This window comes from Lepisosteus oculatus, chromosome 13, assembly GCF_040954835.1.
Source record: "Lepisosteus oculatus isolate fLepOcu1 chromosome 13, fLepOcu1.hap2, whole genome shotgun sequence".
Lineage (NCBI taxonomy): Eukaryota > Metazoa > Chordata > Actinopteri > Semionotiformes > Lepisosteidae > Lepisosteus > Lepisosteus oculatus.
In genome coordinates, this window is record NC_090708.1 from 3,376,767 (window position 1) to 3,399,502 (window position 22,736).

General features: G+C 39.0%; 4 protein-coding genes across 4 annotated transcripts; all 4 read right to left on the bottom strand.

The window, feature by feature from the left end:
- Window positions 1-2,718: 2,718 nt before the first annotated feature.
- Window positions 2,719-8,698, bottom strand: LOC138242172 (extracellular calcium-sensing receptor-like). Its single transcript, XM_069197474.1, has 3 exons — window positions 7,679-8,698; window positions 5,357-5,480; window positions 2,719-3,755 (listed from the first exon to the last, which is right to left on the bottom strand). Exons 1-3 carry the CDS (start codon window positions 7,919-7,921, stop codon window positions 2,842-2,844), a joined length of 1,281 nt encoding a protein of 426 aa, XP_069053575.1. The 5' UTR covers window positions 7,922-8,698; the 3' UTR covers window positions 2,719-2,841.
- LOC138242224 (extracellular calcium-sensing receptor-like) lies at window positions 5,941-7,350 on the bottom strand. The gene is made up of 3 exons (XM_069197682.1): window positions 6,499-7,350; window positions 6,158-6,314; window positions 5,941-6,029 (listed from the first exon to the last, which is right to left on the bottom strand). Exons 1-3 carry the CDS (start codon window positions 7,348-7,350, stop codon window positions 5,941-5,943), a joined length of 1,098 nt encoding a protein of 365 aa, XP_069053783.1.
- A 1,440-nt stretch (window positions 8,699-10,138) lies between the features above and the next one.
- LOC138242230 (extracellular calcium-sensing receptor-like) lies at window positions 10,139-16,167 on the bottom strand. Its single transcript, XM_069197692.1, has 5 exons — window positions 16,142-16,167; window positions 15,106-15,928; window positions 14,733-14,915; window positions 14,358-14,487; window positions 10,139-13,186 (listed from the first exon to the last, which is right to left on the bottom strand). Exons 1-5 carry the CDS (start codon window positions 16,165-16,167, stop codon window positions 12,273-12,275), a joined length of 2,076 nt encoding a protein of 691 aa, XP_069053793.1. The 3' UTR covers window positions 10,139-12,272.
- Window positions 16,168-19,565: 3,398 nt separating this feature from the next.
- On the bottom strand, window positions 19,566-22,715 carry LOC138242202 (vomeronasal type-2 receptor 26-like). The gene is made up of 2 exons (XM_069197602.1): window positions 22,538-22,715; window positions 19,566-20,827 (listed from the first exon to the last, which is right to left on the bottom strand). Exons 1-2 carry the CDS (start codon window positions 22,689-22,691, stop codon window positions 19,923-19,925), a joined length of 1,059 nt encoding a protein of 352 aa, XP_069053703.1. The 5' UTR covers window positions 22,692-22,715; the 3' UTR covers window positions 19,566-19,922.
- Between the last annotated feature and the right edge of the window lie 21 nt (window positions 22,716-22,736).

Consider the following 22,736-nt stretch of genomic DNA (forward strand, 5'->3'; position numbering starts at 1 on the left):
ACGAAACAGACACATTCAAGACATTGGCAAATCCCTTGGAAAAGGAAACAGTCTGACTTGCTGCTGATGTGATCCTCCATTTTTTGTGCGACTACTATGTTCTGCACGGCCAAATGCTCGTTAATGAGACATCGTTTAAAATATAAATGTAAGATGAGAGCCAAAAAATCATTAAAGCTGTTGGGAGACCGAGATTCCCTTTGGGTATACAGGGTAGAAATCAGAAAGCGCTGCACAGCGTCACAGTTTATGAAAACTCTTGCTCTCGTTTGTGGTGAGAGCAGCTTTTTGCAAAAACATGGTGGCGTTAAAGTATTTTCACAAAGTTCATCAATTTGAAAATGTGTAAAATTGTGCTATACTGTAAGTGATTTTATTTTGTTACTTAATAACCAGTCTGTGAAACTGGGACTGCAGTTCCTCATTAAACTGCATTTTGACTAAACACTCCATAATCCTTTCAGTAAACTTAAATATACTTGGGTGTTGTTGTTGTGAAATTTATAGCTTTCTTTTTTCTTCTATGCATAAATACAGTGGGTATGGAAAGACACCACCCCCTTTGAACCTTCTGTTGTATGACAAATTAAATTAGGCTTGTTCCATTTTTATCTACACACAGTAACCCACATTAGCCAAGTGAAAATACAATTCTAAAACATTCTGAAAATTAATTAATACTACAACAGTAAAATACCTTATTTGGATAAGTGAACACCGCTAATCAGAGCCCAAACCTAGATCCCATCGGAAATCTTTAGAATGACTTGAAGAGGGCAAATATTCCTCCCTCTGGGCATGCAAAATTTGTAGAGATGTATCCAAACAGGCTGTAATTCAAGCAAAAGGTGCTTCCACCAAGAATTAACTCGGGGGAGTGGGGTGAGGGGGGGTGTTATCTTATCCAACCTAGTTATTTTACATTTTTTTCAGAAATGTTGCTTTCTTTTTTGTTGGAATTCAATTCAACTTTATTTGAGGTTATACTGACATGGGTGCATAGTATAGTGAAAAGTGTTTCTCATGAGTCACTCAGGTGCTGTATATAAATAGAACAGAAGACAAGACTGTAACACAATAACAATAACAGTGTAATAACATAACAGTGTAAACAAAAACTGTGCTAATACCCAATCAGAGAAAAGTGTACAACAGGACAAAAACAGTGCAAAAGTAATTTGGGGAACAGTGCAAAAGTAATACGACTAGTGCAGTTTTAAGTACGATTTCGCCTTACATTCAGTTGTCATGTATGTAGAGGTGTAGGAGTCATTGTGGGTACAGGAAGAAGTGAAGAGAGGTCATGATGTATGAAGAGAGGTATGATGGGAGGGAGTGGGGGCGTCACCAGCTTGACGGCTCTGGGGGAGAAGCTATTTTGGAGTCTAGTTGTGTGCGACTGGAGTGACCGGAACCTTCTGCCAGATGGTAGGGGGACAAACAAGTTATGACTGGGGTGAGTGGGGTCAGACATCATTTTGGTGGCTTTTTTCAGACTTCTGGTGCTGTAGATTTCCTGGATGGATGGTAAGGCACTGCCGATGTGTCAGTTTTGACCACCAGCTGCAGTGCCTTTCGGTCGGCTGCGTTGCAGTGGCTGCATCCGACAAATTGTTGCATTGTTGCACTGAATTGTTGCATCCTTGCAAACTGAAAGGAGGTGGTGACTTTCTATACCCACTGTATATGCTTGCTTACCGAGAGGTGTTAAGAACCTAATGAATTCTATAGATTCAAATTATTCAGCTCATTTGCTGCATTTTTAATTCCTTTCAGTATATGTAATTAAATTGGAAATATATACCAAAGAATTTAGCAACAGGGCCACATTTTTGTGCAGGCTTATGCAGGCGCCAGACAGACAGAGCTGGTTCAGGGCAGACGGGGAATGTTTTGGGCAGGATTCAGGTATTGTATCCTTCTAGGATGCAGGTTATTATGCACACTACCTGTGGCGGAAGGTATCTCAAGGACAGAGCACTGGCATCAGTGGCAGAACAGGGATGACATATCCTGGGTTTAATGGATTCATCATCTATTAATTGCACCGAGGAGGTTGAGACAATGGGCCAGAGTGATTCCTAACCGCCCTGCGAAGGAAGAACTTCTGATATTTCTAATATTCAAATGACATTAAAAAGCAGGTTTCAGCAAGTATTACAGCGAAAAGGCTAGCTGTCTTCATGGAAACATTTAAAATAAAAAACTCGTCCGCTATCAATATTCAGTGTAAAAACGTATTGAAAGCTGCAGGTCATAGAAGCAGATTTCTAAAATGTATGGCTGTAATAATGAAATCTTTTTTTAAAAAAATCTATAAATGCAAATAAAACTCTGAGATTCTTTATTGACTTATATTGGATTCCTGAATTCACACTGAATAATTCTGATGAAGAATTTATATTTTAACTTTTGCAGTAACATAACTGCCTGTGTTTCCTGTGTTCTAAATAGGAAAGTACAAAATAGCTGTTTTTAAAATATTTCTAAAACTTGTTACAATTGAGCCCATTATATAATTGCAATTGTATTCCCTCATAAAAAAGGTTGTAGTAGTTTCCATTTTCTTTTAATCTAGCCCCATTGAAAAGAGCACATTTTGCTATATTGACTAAACATTGCTATATTGACATATATATTTAAAACAATAATATAAATAGATAAAAACACATTTCTAAAATATGTTACAATAAATGTAATGATATATTTGCATTTTTTTACATAAATCCAGATGAAAGCATTTGTGGTAGCACCCATTTTCTCTTCATCTAGATGTGTTGAAAAGAGAGGAACATATTTTACAGAAATCGTAAGTACTAAATACATTAACAGAAAGAGAAATCATAAATGTTTGGATGGTATTTTTCCCATAATGTGTTTCCTTGTGTTTTTCTTGGGTTTAAACACAATTATATAGCACTTTGGAGAAAAAATACAAAACAGCAGGCCAAATGTTGAGGACAAAATAGCAAAAATCTCAACTGCAACTGTGTATTTTCCAGGTGAGCTGACATATGCTGGGATGAAGGTAACCCAAACTGCACAGAAGATGAGCATGCTGAAAGTTATCAGCTTGGCCTCATTGAAATTATCAGGCAGTTTCCTGGCTAAGAAAGCTAGCACCAAACAAGTAGCTGCAAGCAGGCCTATATAGCCCAGTACTGCATAAAATGCAATTTCGGATCCTGTGTTACATTCTAAAATGATCTTTTTATTACTGAGTTTAAAATTTTTGACAGGAATGGGAGGTTTTAAACTAAGCCACAGCACACAGATTACAACCTGCACAGCTGTGCAAGAACAAACTATGATCCTCTGCTGAACTGGACCAAAGTTTTTTGCCATGTTGTTGTTGGGAAGAGTGGCTCTGAAAGCTGTTACAACAACTATTGTTTTTCCCAACACACAGGAAGTACAAAGTGCAAATGTGATTCCAAAGGCTGTGTGACGCAACATACAGGACCAGGCTGTTGGCTGCCCAATGAAGGTAAGAGGGCAGAGAAAACACAGCAGCAGAGAGAACAGCAGGAGAGAGCTGAGCTCAGAGTTGTTGGCTTTTACAATGGGTGTGCTTCTGAAGGAAAAGAAGACTGAAATAGTGGCTACTGTCAAGCAGAGTCCAAACAATGACACAGTAGTGAGTGTGATTCCCATTGCATCATAGTAGGAAAGAAACTCAATGTCTTTGAGGATACAGCTGTCTTTTCCATCATTAGACCAGTAGTCCTGTGGACAGTTCATGCACTCAGCTGCACCTGAAAACAAGGAAGTAATGTGAATATAACAAAATACAATTTTCAGAAGTTTTAGGCAACCAGTATTACTTATGGAAATATTTCACTTTCAGTTTTCTTCATTTTGAAAAGTGAAATATAAATTTAAAACGGGATAGGATACATCAGAATTGTAAGTGACAATTTGCAATTGATCTTACTCACCAAGTCTCCTTTGTTGTCACCCTTTCATTAAGTGCCTTGCATGTATTCATTATGATATTCAAATCAGTTCTGTACTGTTTTATTTCTGTACTGTTTAGCCAGTGTATCAGTCTCAGTATGAAAGTGAATATGTGTGTACTATGGTTAATGGCCATAGTACAGTTTTCTGCTTCTACACCAACTGTACAGTAACACCAGTAAATAAGGCATAACATTAACCTCTTCTGTTCAAACAAAAAGCTTGAAGTATTGTAAATCTCTGAATTTAAGACACTTTCTAAAGCGTATTTTCTTCTTCATTTACTACCTTGCATCTTATTTTAATGTGGTGTAAATACCATGCAACTAATTATTTGTTATAATTGAAAAATCTTAGGCTTTTTATTCTTTTAACTTCATACTTTTTAACTTTTATATTTATTACTTTTAATATTTTATATTAAAAATAATATAAATTATATTGTATTAATATAGAACATATTTATGTAGTTTACTGTAAATTGTATGCTGTGTATGTTTTTAAATAACATTTAAATAGCTCAGAATAGGAGTTCTTGAGTAAATTATTGCAATGTTTGTTTTGGTATTGAAGAATTGGTGTGAATCCTGTAAACCAAAAGCCTTTAGAAAAATATTTGTAACCTTTATTATATTTGTAAGTGTAGATCTGCCAATAAGCAGATTTAAATACAGATACAAAAGTTACAAAGATTTCAGTTGTATTACGTTTGTTTAGTTTTTGTTCACTCTGTACTTTTGTTTAATTTCTTCAGGGTACAGACGACATACCATCTAAATCATGGTGAGCCTTGTATTTTATACCTAAGCTTCAGAAATATTGTCATATTATTATCATTTTTCATGTTTTCGGTATGTTTTAAAAAAAATTATTTGTTTGTTTTTTTTAAGTGATGATGCTTATAGTTCGAAGACATACTGGTAGAATAACTGGCTTCTGAGAAAACTGGCCCTGGTGTGCGCGTGTGCCCTGAGCTGGGCTGGTATCCCAGAGTCCAGAGTGTACCTGCCTTACGGCCCTAAATTAGAAGACGTGGTGAGAAACTGGATGGATGGATGCTCAAAGTGGTGGGAGCACAGCAGAGCAAAGCAAGTGAGGAATTTTATCCCAGTCATGCCATTCCACCCAGCTGTATGATTAGGGAGCAGCATTGCTGGCAGTACTCCCTGTAGTGGACTGGTGTCCTGTCTGGGGAACACTCTTGTGGTCTCTTGTCTGTGCAGCATCATGGAAACCAGGACAATCTCTGGCCTGATGCACTACTGTGGCTTGGGTATAGAAATTACCTACAGTACCTAACCTGACACTACAGAAGAATATATGAGGGTTCAGATAACAAATAAAATTATGTCTTCCTTGCTGACAGGAACAGGATAATCTCTTACTGTGTAGTTCGTACCTGTTGTGTTTGCTATGGTACCATCAGCACAAGGAATGCAATCGAAGCAGCAGATGGGCTGGCCTTTCCTGGCTGCTCTTCTTGTGCCTGGGGGGCAGCTCTCAGAACACACTCCTTTTGGGACCTGAAGAGACAAAAAATGTGGGATACTTTTAATGTATATCACTCACTCCTACATTTTAAAGTAATTTATTCGAATTAAGGGGAACATTTTAAATATGCAGCAATATACTGTACTGTATGTCATTTTTTTTTAACTATTTAAGCAATAAATGAAATAAACACCAGGTAAAGCTGGTCCACAGCTCAGAAAACAAGGAAGTGGCCCTATGTGGCTTTCAAGGTCACAAGAATCCTGAGACAGTAAATAAGGGAAGTCCAAGGGTCAGCAGATGAGCAAAAGTCCAAAACCAGAAGACATATTTAGTACCAAGAACAGGAAACACAATCCAAAAGCCAAGGTCAAGAAACAGGCCAAAATCAAAAAGTCTGGCAAGGAGTCCAGGAAGAATTCAGCAAAGGCTAGATCAAGGGCTCAAAGAGTTGAAAACAATACTGAGCAAAGTTTGAATGAAGAGCAGGGCTTAAATAGGTTTGGAGAGGGGCGGCGTGGTGTAGTAGGGACACTGAGCAAGCAGGGCTTGGCTATTGCCATCTGCTTGATCTACCTCTGCTGCTCAGATGAAGAAGGCACTAGAGGCTGGGACACACTACATCTGCCTTAAAGCTATCATGAGCATTTGAAAATAGTATTAAGATCTGAAATAGTGCTTACTTCTCTCCCAGTGCTCCAGACAATACTGTCCTCATCAATCACTAGCTGACTGCCTCCATCTGGTGATGTATCAAAGTGACCCACTGTCACATGGCTGACCACTCCTTTGTTGAGTTGCCAGTTTATAATGTCATAGGCAGCAGGAGGATCTCCGTTCTCATCAAAGTACACAGCTTCTCCAAACTGGTTTACAAAACTGACTCTTTTTAATTGTTTAGTGACCTTGAGAGTATGGAATAAATAGTTTATAAAATGTTTAGTATTTTTTATAACTCTACATTGACAGAATCTTAAATGTATTGACTAAACTAAAAAGCTAGTGTGGCCGAAGCAAAAAAGACTTGACCTGCAATTTCATTTTACTCACCTGCCAGGGCTCTATTCTTGCAATATCTCCACACAGTTTAATGGTTTTATTTTCTTCCTTTTCACAGAACAGTAAGTCATGAAGTGCATGTGCTACAGCATACACCGCATTGTGTACATTATATGTCATTCTTAGTTGAGAGACATCAAAAAAGGCATTTTCTATTTTATCTAGTCTCTCTTGTCCTGTGCATATCTTGGTGTCTGAAACATTTTGTTGGAAGGATTCCACTTTCAAACGTAGTGTGCACCCAAAGATGTGTTCCCAGAATACATTATTTAAGTTGTTTACAGAATCGAGAGATGGACGTATATTGAGCAGAAAATCTTTGAACTTTGGAATTGCCATTTTGCGAGTTGTAAGTCCTATTGTGCCACCAAAAGATCTGAAGAATTCCTCAGTGGAGGGTCTCGCTGCTGTTACCCAGTCCTCACTTGCTAACCACTGTATGCCAGTTATGTTTTGCCTGACAATCTCCTGCATTAAAGGGTACAGGTCACGTTCTGAAGCAAATGCTAATATGACTTTCACTGCGGTTCTTTTCATAGTTTCTATTATCTGAAGTAATGCAGTTCTCGAGTAGGAGCTTAAAATATTTTCAGTGAAGGCGATGCAAACTCCGTATTTTACAACTTCCTTGGTGAAAGACTGAACCCCAAATATGCCATATTCATTGTCTGCTTGGATAGCTCCGATCCACGTCCATCCGAAATGTTTAACGAGCTGAGCAAAAGCTTTCGCCTGAAAGAAATCACTGGGAATAGTGCGGGAGAACGTGGGGAACTCTCTTTTGTTGCTGAGACAAACACACGTGGAAGCATAGCTGACCTTGTGGAATATGAATACAAACATAAAAACAGATATTAAATATTAATTCATGAGTAGCCCAAAACATAGCCCCGTAAGTAAATGTATACAATTTGCTCCATCCAAACGTTCGATTAGATTTATTCAGATTACTTGCACTAGTTACAAAATTGGAAGATGCCATTGAGATAGAAACTCACGTGTTAATATTCAGTCCAAACCTAAAAAGGTGGTTAAAGACTTTTTCCAATAATATTGTAAACTGTAGGTTTTAAGATACAAAATGCAAAATACATTTCTGGCAAACAAACAAACAAACAAACAAACAAACAAACAAACAAACAAACAAACAAACAAACATATTAAGGTTTACCAGAGGAATACCGAAGCCTCCAATTGCTCTGGCGATATTTAAAGAATTAGATGTGATAACAGCAGTGATTGGGGACGGACACGATGAGTCATATTCATCCTCTTCGGGTCTGTTTGCTAAGAGTAAACCAGCTCTTGCAGTTTCAGCTGGAGAAGCGCAATTGTCGAGGATTCTGTATCCCAAAGTAATGTTCGGGAGCAATTTGTTGTCCATGTTTATTTCCTCTACGGCAAAAACCATCATCTGTACCCACTGAAACACGCGGAGATCAAACCTGTTAGAGACACAATATGTTAACAAACCCAGTTGTGGAGTCTGGCTCAGCAAGACCAGTTCGCAGCTCCTCCGCTCTGGGTGGAATTATAGCGCATGTTCCGCTATTTGCGTTAGTATTCTTCGCGCAGACAGATGTTCTCCCACCTCCCTCAGAGCTGTAGGAGAGATGGTTCGCTGCTCCACATTGAACTCTGGTCCTCGCTAGACCGCTGTGCAAGACAAGTCTCTGCTATCTCTGGGTCCCGATGGTCAGGAAGAACAGATACTAACTTACATACACATCTACTTGATCGCTTCACACTTTTCACACTGAAGGCGTAGTTTTGTGTTTTCAGTAAAATACCAAAGAAAATCTAAAAGGAGTTATAATTAAAATATTGCAACCAGACTTCCGTAAATTGCGTATTGCATATCTTTCAAACGTTAATTCAGCTCTGATTATACTTGCCCAATGCAGTTTGCTCTTGGTGGTTCAGTTTTAAATAAAGTATGAATCTGCTCAATTCCTCCAAACACAGGGAAAACACCGCCGATCGCTAAATCGCCGTCTTTGAACAGACCAGATTTTGTATATTTCCCCAGTATCCGGCAGGGCACATCGCCGTTCACCTGAAAAGTGAAACAGAAAATGAGAACCATGAGAATGTGTGTGTACATTATGATGTACTTTGTCGAAAGATAAACGAGACAATGAAATTAAAGTAGTTCCTGTGTCATTTTATAGACCGGAAAATACCCTCAGGGCCCCTGTGCATAAACTAGTGACACTGACAGTGTGAAGTAAACAGTGGTCTCCCAAGAGGTGATTTTACTCCGCATGAAAGGGGTGTTCGTATGGTGTGATACACATCTACAGTATGTGTAAGGAAGTACTGTCTGTGCGCGGTGTGCAGAAAATACCCGTGTTTTCAGTTAACGCAACCATTAAATAAATATTAAACGAAAAGGAAACTTGGAAGTTTTAAATAAGAGCAAAATATTACAACGGATGAATCAATCAGAAAACTGTTCGGCTCTGCGTAAACAATCTTGACTTTCAGTGTCAGCACCACGGAGCTGTCCATTGTAAAACAAGCATAAACTATATTATCTCTAAACAGTACCATAATATTATTAAACTGTCTGTGGTATAATGGTATAAACACGTTTTTTTATGGATCTCATAAATGTTTGAAGTGACTTAGTGCTCTTTTTCCATACAGTTATGCTACCTAGTTAACCGGTACATCTTTAAAAATATACCGATAAGCTGAATTCATTGAACATTTCTAGTCTTGAACTGACAAAAACAGGAGGACCTAATGCAAGCATTCAGAATCCTCAAAGCATTGACAACACCAACCCAGTGGATTTCTTCATAATGAGCCGGTTTGCTTCATTTCACACGGGGGAAGCTATTGACAGCGGGTTTTGGAAGGTTATTGAACAAGCTCCCCAGCCACGCTGTTGACACCCATTCCCTTAAAAAAAACAGCTGGATAAGAAATGTGCATCAATTATCTACTAACTAGCAAATGGTCTGGAAGGGTGAAATGATCACTCACTAGTAACCTTTCTCATAGTCTTGTGATTAAACTGGTGTGTAGAGTGTATAAGATGCTGTGTGTAGTAAAATGAAAGAGGATATTGGCCAGACAGAGGAGATGTGCATGTAACTATGCATGTATGCGAAGTCTGCAGATATTAAAGCACTATAATGGCTGAAAGAACTTACTGGTATTTTATGAGGTTTTAGGGGATGGGAGGTGTCACAGGTATAATAATAATAATAATAATAGCTTACATTTATATATAGCTCTTTTCTGGACACTCCACTCAAAGCGCTTTACAGGTAATGGGGATCCCCTCCACCACCACCAATGTGCAGCATCAACCTGGAATGTATGAATCCACCTGGAATGTATGAATGTATATACCACCTACATACTTTATTGTAACTGTATTGTAAACTGGTGCCCTCTGGAAATATTTTCTAAGAGGTGTAAAATGTACATTGTACTCTACCCTCAGGAGATATGTAAATTTCAGTCTGAAAATGAACTTTTTAAAAAAGATGAGTTGGCTGTTTTAAATTAGATTTAAATTGATCTTGTTTCTTCTGTGTATTAGTGTACTGTATGCTTGCTTACCTAGAGACATTAAGAAACTGATTGATAGAAATGTTCATCTGTTGCTTTTTAAATTTATTTCAGTACACATAATTACATTGGGAAAAAAATGATTAGAATAAATTACATTTTCTCATAAAATAATTATTTCCTACATACCAAAGAGCTTAGGTACAGAGACACATTTTTGTTACAAGGATGAAAAACGTGATAACACCTTATGCGTGTAAAACAAAAATATTTATCCAAATACAGAATTACAACGCAGTGTTAATTGTCCATCACAATAGTGCACATACATCCTTTTCAAATTGTGCACCCCATCCTAAGTTGTAAAAGACAAATGCATATTAGAGATGCAGGAACAATAACTTCATATTTTGAATATCATGAGAGAGACAAAACCAAGAGCTGCTTGGAATGACGCAGCTGCTTTCTCGGTGCGAGCTGCTGCAGTAACCAGGCTGAGGAGGGAAAGGCACTGAGGAGCAAGTGGTAGATGGACCAGACAGGGCAGGTGGCCGTTTCTGCAGGTGGGGCTCAGGTGGTGCAGCAGTGACAGAGGGAAACATCGTGGCCGCAACAGCGCAGATGGCAGGCCGGGCTCGGGCTGCCAGCGCAGCCGACTGAGGGATGGAACAGGCTTGTGGTCAAAGTCCAGGCAGGCGGGGATCGGTAACAGATAGTCGGAGAACAATATCAGGGCCGAAATGAAAATCCCAAAAACTAGGTTGAGAATGGCAGAAAGACAGAACTAGAGAAATAAGTGAACCACTGGGGGCTGGTATTCAGACTCAGTGTCAGAGCGTTGAATGCAAAACGGACAAGGTTTAAATAATCCGCGTTGTGCGACTAACCGGGGGCCGATGAGGGAAGGGGGTGGCTGGCTCGAGCTCGGCTGGCAGTGACTGGGCCGATTGGCGTCCTGTGTGGGAATGCAGCGCGTTGCTATGGCAGTAGATCGCTGTGAGCCCAGGCTGCCCCCATCACCAGGCTGTTCGGACACGGCCAGCTTCTGGAGAAAGCTGTGGGTCACAGGCAGGTGGAGACAGCCGAAGCAGGTCAGCGCGTAGAGACGAACAGAGCTACTGAAACAAGAAGGAGACAGGCAGTGATCGTGGGAGCTAGCTGGAGGTGGGGAGCAGACAGGACTGGGAGGAGAGTGCAGCTTTCAGAGCAGGTACAGACAGGGTGGGTGTGGATTTTCCCTGAACATAATCGAAGCTAACGTGTGTGATGTTTACTGTACTTGACACCCTTTAAGGGAGTATGTGCTTCTGAGAGGGCTAATTAAACTGCATTTTGTTTGAGGGTGTACTTCCTGAACTGTAATGAAGTCTATTGATAAGTCAAAGATGGTTAAGTTTTTACAGCCTTCCTTATGCTCTTAGGAATGTGACCTGAAATGGAAAATGTAAACAGTTTATGGAAAATGGATTTTATTCAAGCAGGTAAAGAATGTCAGTTGTAACTAACTTCAGGATTACAGCCACATAATACATTGCTCCTAATGAATAAAATGATTTCCTTTTATCTATCTTGCTTTGTACTCTCTTTTTAGTCAAAAAAGCAACAGCTCCGTTTACATAAAAATCAAAAGTGAACAGGGATAAACTGCAAATGTTGTAATGTTATGGTTTCAGCAATTTGAATGTAAACTTGTGTTAGTATATGAATTGCATAAAATAAGCCCTTTAATATTTATAACCTGCTGTCATGAATTCACAATGAATATGTAAACATTAACCTGATAAAACATACTGTAACAAACCTAAATTAGGTACTACCCGTAAAAAGCAATACATAAGGTATTTGAAAACAAGATATCTAATATAAAGCTTTTAATAGAAAGTTTATTTAAAAATAAGCACTAAAACCATACAGATCCAGACATTTAAAAAGCACAGGGGATACTGCAATAGTTTGCAGTTCTTGGGCTGCTGGGTACCACAGCTTTTTAGAAAAACTCTGTTGTTGGGGAGGCACTACTTTGTAAAACCGCCAGGTGGAACAGAAGATGGCCAGCAGAAACAGTTACAAAATAGGTTACAATTAATGTCATGATATACAGTATTTGCAGCTTTATTCCTACATAAATCCAGATGAAAGCATATGTGGTAGCACCCATTTTCTCTTAATCTAGTTGTGTTGAAAAGAGAAAAACATATTTTAGAGAAATTGTAAGTACCAAACACATAAAAAGAAAGAGATCATAATCGTTTAGATGGTATTTTTCCCATAATCTGTTTCCTTGTATTTTTCTCAGGTTTAAGCAAAATTATGAAGCACTTAGGAGCAAAAATGCAAAGAAACAGACCAAATGTTGAAGACAAAATTGCAAAAATCTCAACTGCAACTGTGTATTTTCCAGGTGAGCTGACATATGCAGGTATGAAGGTGACCCAAACTGCACAGAAGATGAGCATGCTGAAAGTAATCAGCTTGGCCTCATTGAAATTATCAGGCAGTTTCCTGGCTAAGAAAGCCAGCACCAAACAAGTAGCTGCAAGCAGGCCTATATAGCCCAGTACTGCATAAAATGCAATTTCGGATCCTGTGTTACATTCTAAAATGATCTTTTTATTACTGAGTTTAAAATTTTTGTCAGGGAAGGGAGGTTTCAAACTAAGCCACAGCACACAGATTACAACCTGCATAGCTGTGCAAGAACAAACTATGATCCTCTGCTGAACTGGCCCAAAGTTTTTTGCCATGTTGTTGCTGGGAAGAGTGGCTCTGAAAGCTGTTACAACAACTATTGTTTTTCCCAACACACAGGAAATACAAAGTGCAAATGTGATTCCAAAGGCTGTGTGACGCAACATACAGGACCAGGCTGTTGGCTGCCCAATGAAGGTAAGAGGGCAGAGAAAACACAGCAGCAGAGAGAACAGCAGGAGAGAGCTGAGTTCAGAGTTGTTGGCTTTTACAATGGGTGTGCTTCTGAAGGAAAAGAAGACTGAAATAGTGGCTACTGTCAAGCAGAGTCCAAACAATGACACAGTAGTGAGTGTGATTCCCATTGCATCATAGTAGGAAAGAAACTCAGTGTCTCTGCGGATACAGCTGTCTTTTCCATCATTAGACCAGTAGTCCTGTGGACAGTTCATGCACTCAGCTGCACCTGAAAACAAGGAAGTAATGTGAATACAACAAAAAACCCTTTTCAGAAGTCTTAGGCAACCAGCATTACTTATAGAAATATAATGTCAATTTAAAAAATGATGTATGAATTTAACACATGTTAGGGTACATTATAATTGTAAGTGATACTTTACAAGTGATCTTACTCACCAAGTCTCCTTGGTTGACACTCTTTTAATATGGAGATTTGTGCCTTTGGCTGCAATCAAAGCTCTTAGCAGACACTGACTCTGTGATAACCTGATGCCATTTCATTAACTGCTTTGAATGCATTCAATATGACCCTCAAATCACTTCTGTACTGTATTGGTAGCCAGTGCATCAAAATCATAGTGAGCCTTATATTTTATACCTAAGCTTCAGATATATTGTCATACCATTATAATTTTTAGATGTTTTCAGAATGTTTCAAGAAAATGTTTTTTAAAAATGATTATGCTTATAGTCCAAAGACATACTGGTAGGATAACTGGCTTCTGAGAAAACTGGCCCTGGTGTGCGCGTGTGCCCTGAGCTGGACTGGTATCCCAGAGTCCAGAGTGAACCTGCCTTACGGCCCTAAATTAGATGATGTGGTGAGAAACTGGATGGATGGATGCTCATAGTGGTGGGAGCACAGCAGAGCAAAGCGAGTGAGGAATTTTATCCTAGTCATGCCATTCCACCCAGCTGTATGATTAGGGAGCAGCATTGCTGGCAGTACTCCCTGTAGTGGACTGGTGTCCTGTCTGGGGAACACTCTTGTGCTCTCTCGTCTGTGCAGCATCATGGAAACCAGGACAATCTCTGGCCTGATGCACTACTGTGGCTTGGGTATAGAAATGACCTAGCTAACCTGACAGTACAGAAGAAAATATGAGGGTTCAGATAACAAATACAATAACATGCCTTGCTGATGTGAACAGGATAAAAACTTGGTAAACAAATCCACTGTATAAAAGGTATTAAAGCTTAGGTCTAGATAGTTTTTGAAAATAATTAAAGAAGATGGAAGTAAGACCACATTAATCAAGGATAAAACAACAGATTGCCATCTTGCAGTTCAATATATCTATATGATGGTATCACTTCAAATATACTTAAGAACATGCAGAATATGTTAAATATATCCACATTTTTAAAGAAATAATCTCTTACTATGTAGTTCATACCTGTGGTGTTTGCTATGGTACCATCAGCACAAGGAATGCAATCGAAGCAGCAAATGGGCTGGCCTTTCCTGGCTGCTCTTCTTGTGCCTGGGGGGCAGCTCTCAGAACACACTCCTGCTGGAACCTGAAGAGAAGAAAAAAGTGGGATATATATATATATTAAAAATTAAATTTTAAACTAATTTATTCAGATTAAGTGGAACATTTCAAATATGCACCATTAAACATATTTCATATTTCAAGTTTTGAAACAATAAATGAACTACACACTAAAATTAAATAAATTACATGATAATAAGAAATAAACACTGCATCTGTCTTAAAGCTGTCATGTGAGCATTTGAAACTAGTATCAAGGTCTGAAATAGTGCTTACCTCTCTCCCAGTGCTCCAGACAATACTGTCCTCATCAATCACTAGCTGACTGCCTCCATCTGGTGATGTATCAAAGTGACCCACTGTCACATGGCTGACCACTCCTTTGTTGAGTTGCCAGTTTATAATGTCATAGGCAGCAGGAGGATCTCCGTTCTCATCAAAGTACACAGCTTCTCCAAACTGGTTTACAAAACTGACTCTTTTTAATTGTTTAGTGACCTTGAGAGTGTGGATTAAATAGTTTACAAATTGTTTAGTATTTTTTATAACTCTATATTGACAGAATCTTAAATGTAGTGATTAAACTATTAGGCTAGTGTTGTTTAAGATGATGAGACAAAGATCTGTCCTGCAGTTAGATTTTACTCACCTGCCTGGGCTCTATTCTTGCAATATCTCCACACAGTTTAATGGTTTTATTTTCTTCCTTTTCACAGAACAGTAAGCCATGAAGTGCATGTGCTATAGCATACACCGCATTGTGTACATTATATGATCCCCTTAATTGTGAGACATCAAAAAAGGCATTTTCTATTTCATCTAGCCTTTCTTCTCCTGTGCATGTCTTGGTTTCTGAAACATTTTGTTTGAAAGGTTCCTGTTTCAAACGTAGAGTGCACCCAAAGATGTGTTCCCAGAATGCATTATTTAAGTTGTTTGCAGAATCAACAGATGGACGTATCTTGAGCAGAAAATCTTTGAACTTTGGGATCGCCATCTTGCGAGTTGCAAACCCTATTGTGCCACCAAAAGATCTGAAGAATTCTACAGTTGAGGGTCTCGCTGCTGTTATCCAACCTTCACTTGCGATCCACTGTATACCTGTTATGTTTTGCCTGACAATCTCCTGCATTAAAGGGTACAGGTCACGTTCTGAAGCAAATGCTAATATGACTTTCACTCCTGTCCTTTTAACAGTTTCAGCTATCTGAACTATTGCAGTTCTCGAATAGGTACTTAAAATATTTTCAGTGAAGGCAATGCAAACTCCGTGCTTTACAACTTCCTTGGTAAAAGACTGAACCCCAAATGTGCCATACTCGTCATCAGCTCGGACAGCTCCGATCCAAGTCCAACCAAAATGTTTAACAAGCTGAGCCAAAGCTTTGGCCTGAAAAAAATCACTGGGAATAGTGCGGGAGAATGTGGGGAACTCTCTTTTGTTGCTGAGACAAGAACATGTTGAAATATAGCTGACCTTTGTGAACAAATACAAAATAAAAACAAATGTTTATATATTATTTTATGTATAGCCCGTACATAACAGTGGATATGTAATTTAAGACACAATATGTAACTCGTTCAGTGTTAGACAAAAGTCTTATATTCAAGTTAGTAAAATATACGTACTTTATATAAACTTTGTATTGAAAATATTCAGATTATTTGAACTAGTTTAAGTTTACATTGTCTTCGTGTAAACGTCCTTCATATAAGTATAAAAAATTGTACGATGTGTTTGAGGTAAAATCTCGTAAAATACTCTGCTGGCAATACTGATTTAATAAAAAAATAGCTTTACCAGAGGAATGCCGAAGCCTCCAATTGCTCTGGCGATATTTAAAGAATTAGATGTGATAACAGCAGTGATTGGGGACGGACACAATGAGTCATATTCATCCTCTTCAGGTCTGTTTGCTAAGAGTAAACCAGCTCTTGCAGTTTCAGCGGGAGAACCGCAATTGTCGAGGATTCTGTATCCCAAAGTAATGTTCGGGAGCAATTTGTTGTTCATGTTTATTTCCTCTACGGCAAAAACCATCATCTGTACCCACTGAAACACGCGAAGATCAATCCTGTTAGAGACATAATAGGTTAACAAACCCAGTTGTGGAGTCTGGTTTAGCAAGACCAGTTCGCAGCTCCTCCGCTCTGGGTGGAATTATAGCGCATGTTCCGCTATTTGCGTTAGTATTCTTCGCGCAGTCAGATTTTCTCCACCTCCCTCAGAGCTGTAGGAGAGATGGTTCGCTGCTCCACATTGAACTCTGGTCCTCGCTAGACCGCTGTGCAAGACAAGTCTCTGCTATCTCTGGGTCCCGATGGTCAGGAAGAACAGATACTAACTTACATACACATCTACTTGATCGCCTTACACTTTTCACACTGAAGGCGTAGTTTTGTATTTTCAGAAAAATACCAAAGAAAATCTAAAATTACTCATCATTAAAAATATGAAACATTGCAATGAGACTTTCTTAAAATGCGTATTCTGTATATCTTTCAAATATTAATTCTGCTCAAATGTATTTCTTACCCAATAAATAATACCTACCCGATGCATTTTGCTCTTGGTGGTTCAGTTTTAAACAAAGTATGAATCTGCTCAATTCTACCAAACACAGGAAAAACACCGCCGATCACTAAATCACCGTCTTTGAATAAACCAGACATGGTGTCTTTTCCCATGATCCGGCAAGTCAGATCGCCGTCCACCTGAAAAGAGAAACAGAACATGGAAAATATTAGAATCCGTGTATTCATTATGAAGTGCCTTGCCGAAAGATAAATAAAAAATAATGAGATCAAAGTTGTTCCTGTGTCATTTTATATACTGGAAAATATCCTCAGGGTCTCTGCGCAGATTTAACGAGTGGAATAGACAGTATGACATTAACAGTGGTCTCCCAAGAGGTGATATTACTCGGCGTCGAAGGGATGTTCAAATTGCGTGATACACCTAAGTGTAATGAAATACTGTCTGTGCGCATTGTGAAAAAAAATCCACGTTTTCATTTCACGCAACCATTAAAATATAAAATCAAAAGGAAACGTGGAAGTTAAAGAAAAATAACATCACGACAGAATCCATCAGAAATCCATCGGCTCTATGTAAACAATCTTGACTTCAGCGGATTGATTACACATGTTTTCCAGTGTCAGCACCACGTGTGTGGTATAATGGTATAAACACGTTTTTTTATGAGTATTCAAATGTTACCTCTTGTTAATATTGACCAACGTCATAAAAAAGACGATCAAGCTTGAAGATGTGTCTTGGTGCTAATTTATGACACGTTTATACTACCTGGCAAACTGGCACGTCTTTAAAAATACACTGATGAGCTGAAATAACTGATCCTTTCTAGTCTTGAACAGAAAAAAAAAACAGAAAAGAAAACTTACGAGGGAACCTGACACAAGTATTCAGCATCCCCAAGGCGTTGATAAAGCTGTGACAGTGAATTTCTTCATAATTTGCAGGATTCCTTCATTTCACACAGAGAGGACCATTTCTAAAGTGTTATCTACTTACTAACTTGGTGGGCCAAATGGTTTCCACTCATTTGTAACCTTTCTTATGGTTTTATGATTAAACTTAAATCACCTGTGTCTTGTGTGTATAGTGTAAGTGTTTCTATAAAACTTTCTATAAGCATAAAATTGAGTGCAGTGTGAGTAGATTTGTTCGTTTTTTGTAAAGATTTTATTTAAAAAATAAAGATTGCGAGAATTATATAATTCAGCTACATAATTAAGTCTAAAAGTTAGTCTTAAATGTTATCTGTCTAACAAGGAACAGCTTTAAAGACTTTGATGTTTTCAAGAGCAAGTAATCGTGTCACTGCGTTATGAATGAGCACAGAACAAACCGTGCTTACTAGTCTACAAATGAATAGAATCCATTGATCGCATACTGTCATTTGGTTTTGTATTCAACCTTTGACTTTTTATTCTATTTAGTTTTTAAAAAAGTCCTTAGAACTCAATCTTGAATGTAGAAACGTAATGTACATCACAAATACTGTAAGTCCCTGGCTGTTCTCCATGAAAACACACTATATTTGTGACCTCAGATGTTTATTAAACCTTCTGTGCAGAATCATCTTATAATTCCCTACAAACTACAAAGGGCCATGATTATAATGGAACACATATCAGAATCCATGTTGTGATCTGTCAGAAAATCTGCGACCTTTGATTTTGCATTAAGCTCAAATTCAAATCCATAATGCTAATAGTTCATAAAGCTATTAAAATGTTTTTCGCAAATAATTGTATATAGGGTAGTTACAGTTAATATGTATTCTACAATAAATTCCATAAGTCTTCATTTTATTTGTAATGAATTCAATTGTAATTTTTTGGGTAATTTACAAATGCCTTAGATGAATGTGTAAAAAGATGAAAAACGCCTGACTCCCACCAGAGGGAGGCTTCTGCTTATAAACGTGAGATACAAAAATGAAAACACATTAGAAGTGTTGTTTAGATACAGAATGTTCTTGTTTTCACCTATTTATGTGAGATAATATTTGATTAAAATGTTAGAAAAAGTCTTAGAAAGGTCTCGATCGTAAGCCCCTCCTCTTAAGGGAGCTCCGGCTCTTTCTTGCGCGTCTTGATTTTTGCATCTGTCTCCTGTTCCAGCCTCTCCCTACAGAAGCCTGACGCTCCCACCAGTCCAGGCTCAGCTTTGGAAGATGGCCGCCCGGAAGCCCGCCTACCAGCGAGTCCAGGAGAGACCCGACGGCACAGGCTTCATCACGGCGTCCTGACCGTCTGGGTCCGGGCTGGAGCGCCTGGCCCCGTTACCCTTTTTATTCCCCCGACCCTTCGCCGGACCCCGCTCCGGCTTTTAACTCCTGTCATGTCTCTGTCTTGGATGGATCACCCGGCTGTGGACTCTTGCCTATTCCGGATTACCCCACGGACTCCCTTCGGACTTGTTTGCCTTGGTCACGCCCCCCCGAGCACCAGCCCAGCCCCGATCCCAGTCTGCTTTCCCCGTGTTTGTCTCTCTCCCCTCCAAATTCTGCCGTCTGCAGACGGTCCTGAAATATTCTTCGTGACAATAAGTTGTAAAAGGCAGGGACACAGGGACATGAATGAATACATGTTGTCAGTATATTTATTGAGCAAATACAACTCTGAGATATTGGAGTCCTGAATTCACACTTCAGACCGGTGAAGATGAATTAAGATTTTAATATAACCTCTGCAGGAGAATAACTATGTTTACTGTATTCTACATATATATTTAAAACAATCATATAAATAGATAAAAACGTTTCTAAAATATTTTATCATTAATGTCATGATATATTTGCAGTTTTATTCCTACATAAATCCAGATGAAAGCATTTGTGGAAACACCCATGTTCTCTTAATCTAGTTGTGTTGCAAAGAGAAAAGCATATTTTAGAGAAATTGTAAGTACCAAACACAAAAGATAAATCATAATCGTTAAGATGTTTTTTTTCCCATAATGTGTTTTCTTGTGTTTTTTTCAGATTTCAGCAAAATTATGTAGCACTTTGGAGAAAAAATACATAACAGTAGGCCAAATGTAGAGGACAAAATAGCAAAAATCTCAACTGCAACAGTGTATTTTCCAGGTGAGCTGACATATGCAGGTATGAAGGTGACCCAAACTGCACAGAAGATGAGCATGCTGAAAGTTATCAGCTTGGCCTCATTGAAATTATCAGGCAGTTTCCTGGCTAAGAAAGCCAGCACCAAACAAGTAGCTGCAAGCAGGCCTATATAGCCCAGTACTGCATAAAATGCAATTTCGGATCCTGTGTTACATTCTAAAATGATCTTTTTATTACTGAGTTTAAAATTTTTGTCAGGGAAGGGAGGTTTCAAACTAAGCCACAGCACACAGATTACAACCTGCATAGCTGTGCAAGAACAAACTATGATCCTCTGCTGAACTGGCCCAAAGTTTTTTGCCATGTTGTTGCTGGGAAGAGTGGCTCTGAAAGCTGTTACAACAACTATTGTTTTTCCCAACACACAGGAAATACAAAGTGCAAATGTGATTCCAAAGGCTGTGTGACGCAACATACAGGACCAGGCTGTTGGCTGCCCAATGAAGGTAAGAGGGCAGAGAAAACACAGCAGCAGAGAGAACAGCAGGAGAGAGCTGAGCTCAGAGTTGTTGGCTTTTACAATGGGTGTGCTTCTGAAGGAAAAGAAGACTGAAATAGTGGCTACTGTCAAGCAGAGTCCAAACAATGACACAGTAGTGAGTGTGATTCCCATTGCATCATAGTAGGAAAGATACTCAGTGTCTCTGAGGATGCAGCTGTCTTTTCCATCATTAGACCAGTAGTGCTGTGGACAGTTCATGCACTCAGCTGCACCTGAAAACAAGGAAATAATGTGAATATAACAAAATACAATTTTCAGAAGTCTTAGGCAAACAGCATTATTTATAGACATATTTCACTTTTGTCACAATCGTCATCCCTCTTCTTAAGGGCACTCCGACCCTTTCATATTTTAGTTGATTATGTGCACCTGCCCCCTGTTCTGTCCCACTATTTAAGCCTGGCGCTCCCGCTGTTCTTGGCTCAGAATTGGAAGATGGACACCCGGAAGCCTGCTTACCAGTGGGTTTTGGAGAGATCCGATGGCATAGGCTTCATCACGGCGTCCTGACCATCTCAATCCGGGGCTCGGAGCACCTGGCCTCATTACCCTGGTATTTATTCCCTGCTCCTGTTCCATATCCAGTTCTGGATTTAAACCTGGTTCTTCAGGTACCCTGGACTACACCCTGGATTCCCCCTTGCACTGTTTGGACTTGTTCGCTTGTGCCACGCCCCGCAGGCAACGGATCACCCTCATCACGCCCCCCTATCTGTCAACCCTTCCTGACCCTCATTGTGTTTTCCCTGTTGTCTTTCACCAGTTACTTACGGATTGTACCGTCTGCATAGGGTCCTAAGTCACGCTTCACGGGAGCCTGGACCGGCTCCCCGTTACAACTTTTAGTCTATGTCAATTTAAAAAATGATATATGAATTTAAAACATGTTAGGGTACATTATAATTGTAAGTGATAATTTACAAGGGATTTTGCTCGACAAGTCTCCTTGGTTGACACTCTTTTAATATGGAGATTTGTGCCTTTGGCTGCAATCAAAGCTCTTAGCAGACACTGACTCTGTGATATAACCTGATGCCATTTCATTAACTGCTTTGAATGCATTCAGTATGACCCTCATATCACTTCTGCATTGTATTGGTAGGCAGTGCATCAATTTCAGTATAGGAGTAATATGGAATTTTTTAATGGCCATAGTACTGTATTCTACTGTACTCTCTTGTAGTTTTTTTTTCATTTCTTCAGTGAACAGAAGACATACCTTCTAAATCATAGTGAGCCTTGTATTTTATACCTAAGCTTCAGATATATTGTCATACCATTATAATTTTTACATTATAATGGTATGACATTACGGCCCTAAATTAGAAGACGTGGTGAGAAACTGGATGGATGGATGCTCAAAGTGGTGGGAGCACAGCAGAGCAAAGCGAGTGAGGAATTTTATCCTAGTTGTGCCATTCCAGCCAGCTGTATGATTAGGGAGCAGCATTGCTGGCAGTACTCCCTGTAGTGGACTGGTGTCCTGTCTGGGGAACACTCTTGTGTTCTCTCGTCTGTGCAGCATCATTGAAACCAGGACAATCTCTGGCCTGATGCACTACTGTGGCTTGGGTACAGAAATGACCTAGCTAACCTGACAGTACAGAAGAATATATGAGGGTTCAGATAACAAATAAAATAACATGCCTTGCTGATGTGAACACGATAAAAACTTGGTAAACAACTCCACTGTATAAAAGGTATTAAAAGCTTAGGTCTAGATGTTTTTTTAAAGCCACATAAAATAATTAAAGAAAATGGAAGAAAGACCACATTAATCAAGGAGAAAACAACAGATTGTCATGTTGCAAAACAATATACTCGATATGATGGTATCACTTCAAATATACTTAAAAACATGCAGAATATGTTAAATATATTCACAATGTTTAAGAAATAATCTCTTACTGTGTAGTTCATACCTGTGGTGTTTGCTATGGTACCATCAGCACAAGGAATGCAATCGAAGCAGCAGATGGGCTGGCCTTTCCTGGCTGCTCTTCTTGTGCCTGGGGGGCAGCTCTCAGAACACACTCCTGCTGGAACCTGAAGAGAAGAAAAAAGTGGTGTATACATATTAAAAATTAAATTTGAATTTATTCAGATTAAGTGGAACATTTT

Coding starts and splice junctions, on each gene's coding strand:
- LOC138242172 (XM_069197474.1), bottom strand. CDS start 7,921: ATGATGGTTTTTGCCGTAGAGGAAATAAACATGGACAACAAATTGCTC. Junction 5,481..7,678: donor GAGGCTTCGGTATTCCTCTG/GTAAACCTTAAT, acceptor TTGTCTCTTCAG/GTCCCAAAAGGAGTGTGTTC. Junction 3,756..5,356: donor TACCATAGCAAACACAACAG/GTACGAACTACA, acceptor CCTTGTTTTCAG/GTGCAGCTGAGTGCATGAAC.
- LOC138242202 (XM_069197602.1), bottom strand. CDS start 22,691: ATGTATACACCACTTTTTTCTTCTCTTCAGGTTCCAGCAGGAGTGTGT. Junction 20,828..22,537: donor TACCATAGCAAACACCACAG/GTATGAACTACA, acceptor CCTTGTTTTCAG/GTGCAGCTGAGTGCATGAAC.
- LOC138242230 (XM_069197692.1), bottom strand. CDS start 16,167: ATGAAGGACGTTTACACGAAGACAAT. Junction 14,488..14,732: donor TCTGGAGCACTGGGAGAGAG/GTAAGCACTATT, acceptor CTTTTTTCTTCT/CTTCAGGTTCCAGCAGGAGT. Junction 13,187..14,357: donor TACCATAGCAAACACCACAG/GTATGAACTACA, acceptor CCTTGTTTTCAG/GTGCAGCTGAGTGCATGAAC.
- LOC138242224 (XM_069197682.1), bottom strand. CDS start 7,350: ATGTTTGTATTCATATTCCACAAGGTCAGCTATGCTTCCACGTGTGTT. Junction 6,315..6,498: donor CAAGAATAGAGCCCTGGCAG/GTGAGTAAAATG, acceptor TTTGTAAACCAG/TTTGGAGAAGCTGTGTACTT. Junction 6,030..6,157: donor GCTAGTGATTGATGAGGACA/GTATTGTCTGGA, acceptor TCATCTGAGCAG/CAGAGGTAGATCAAGCAGAT.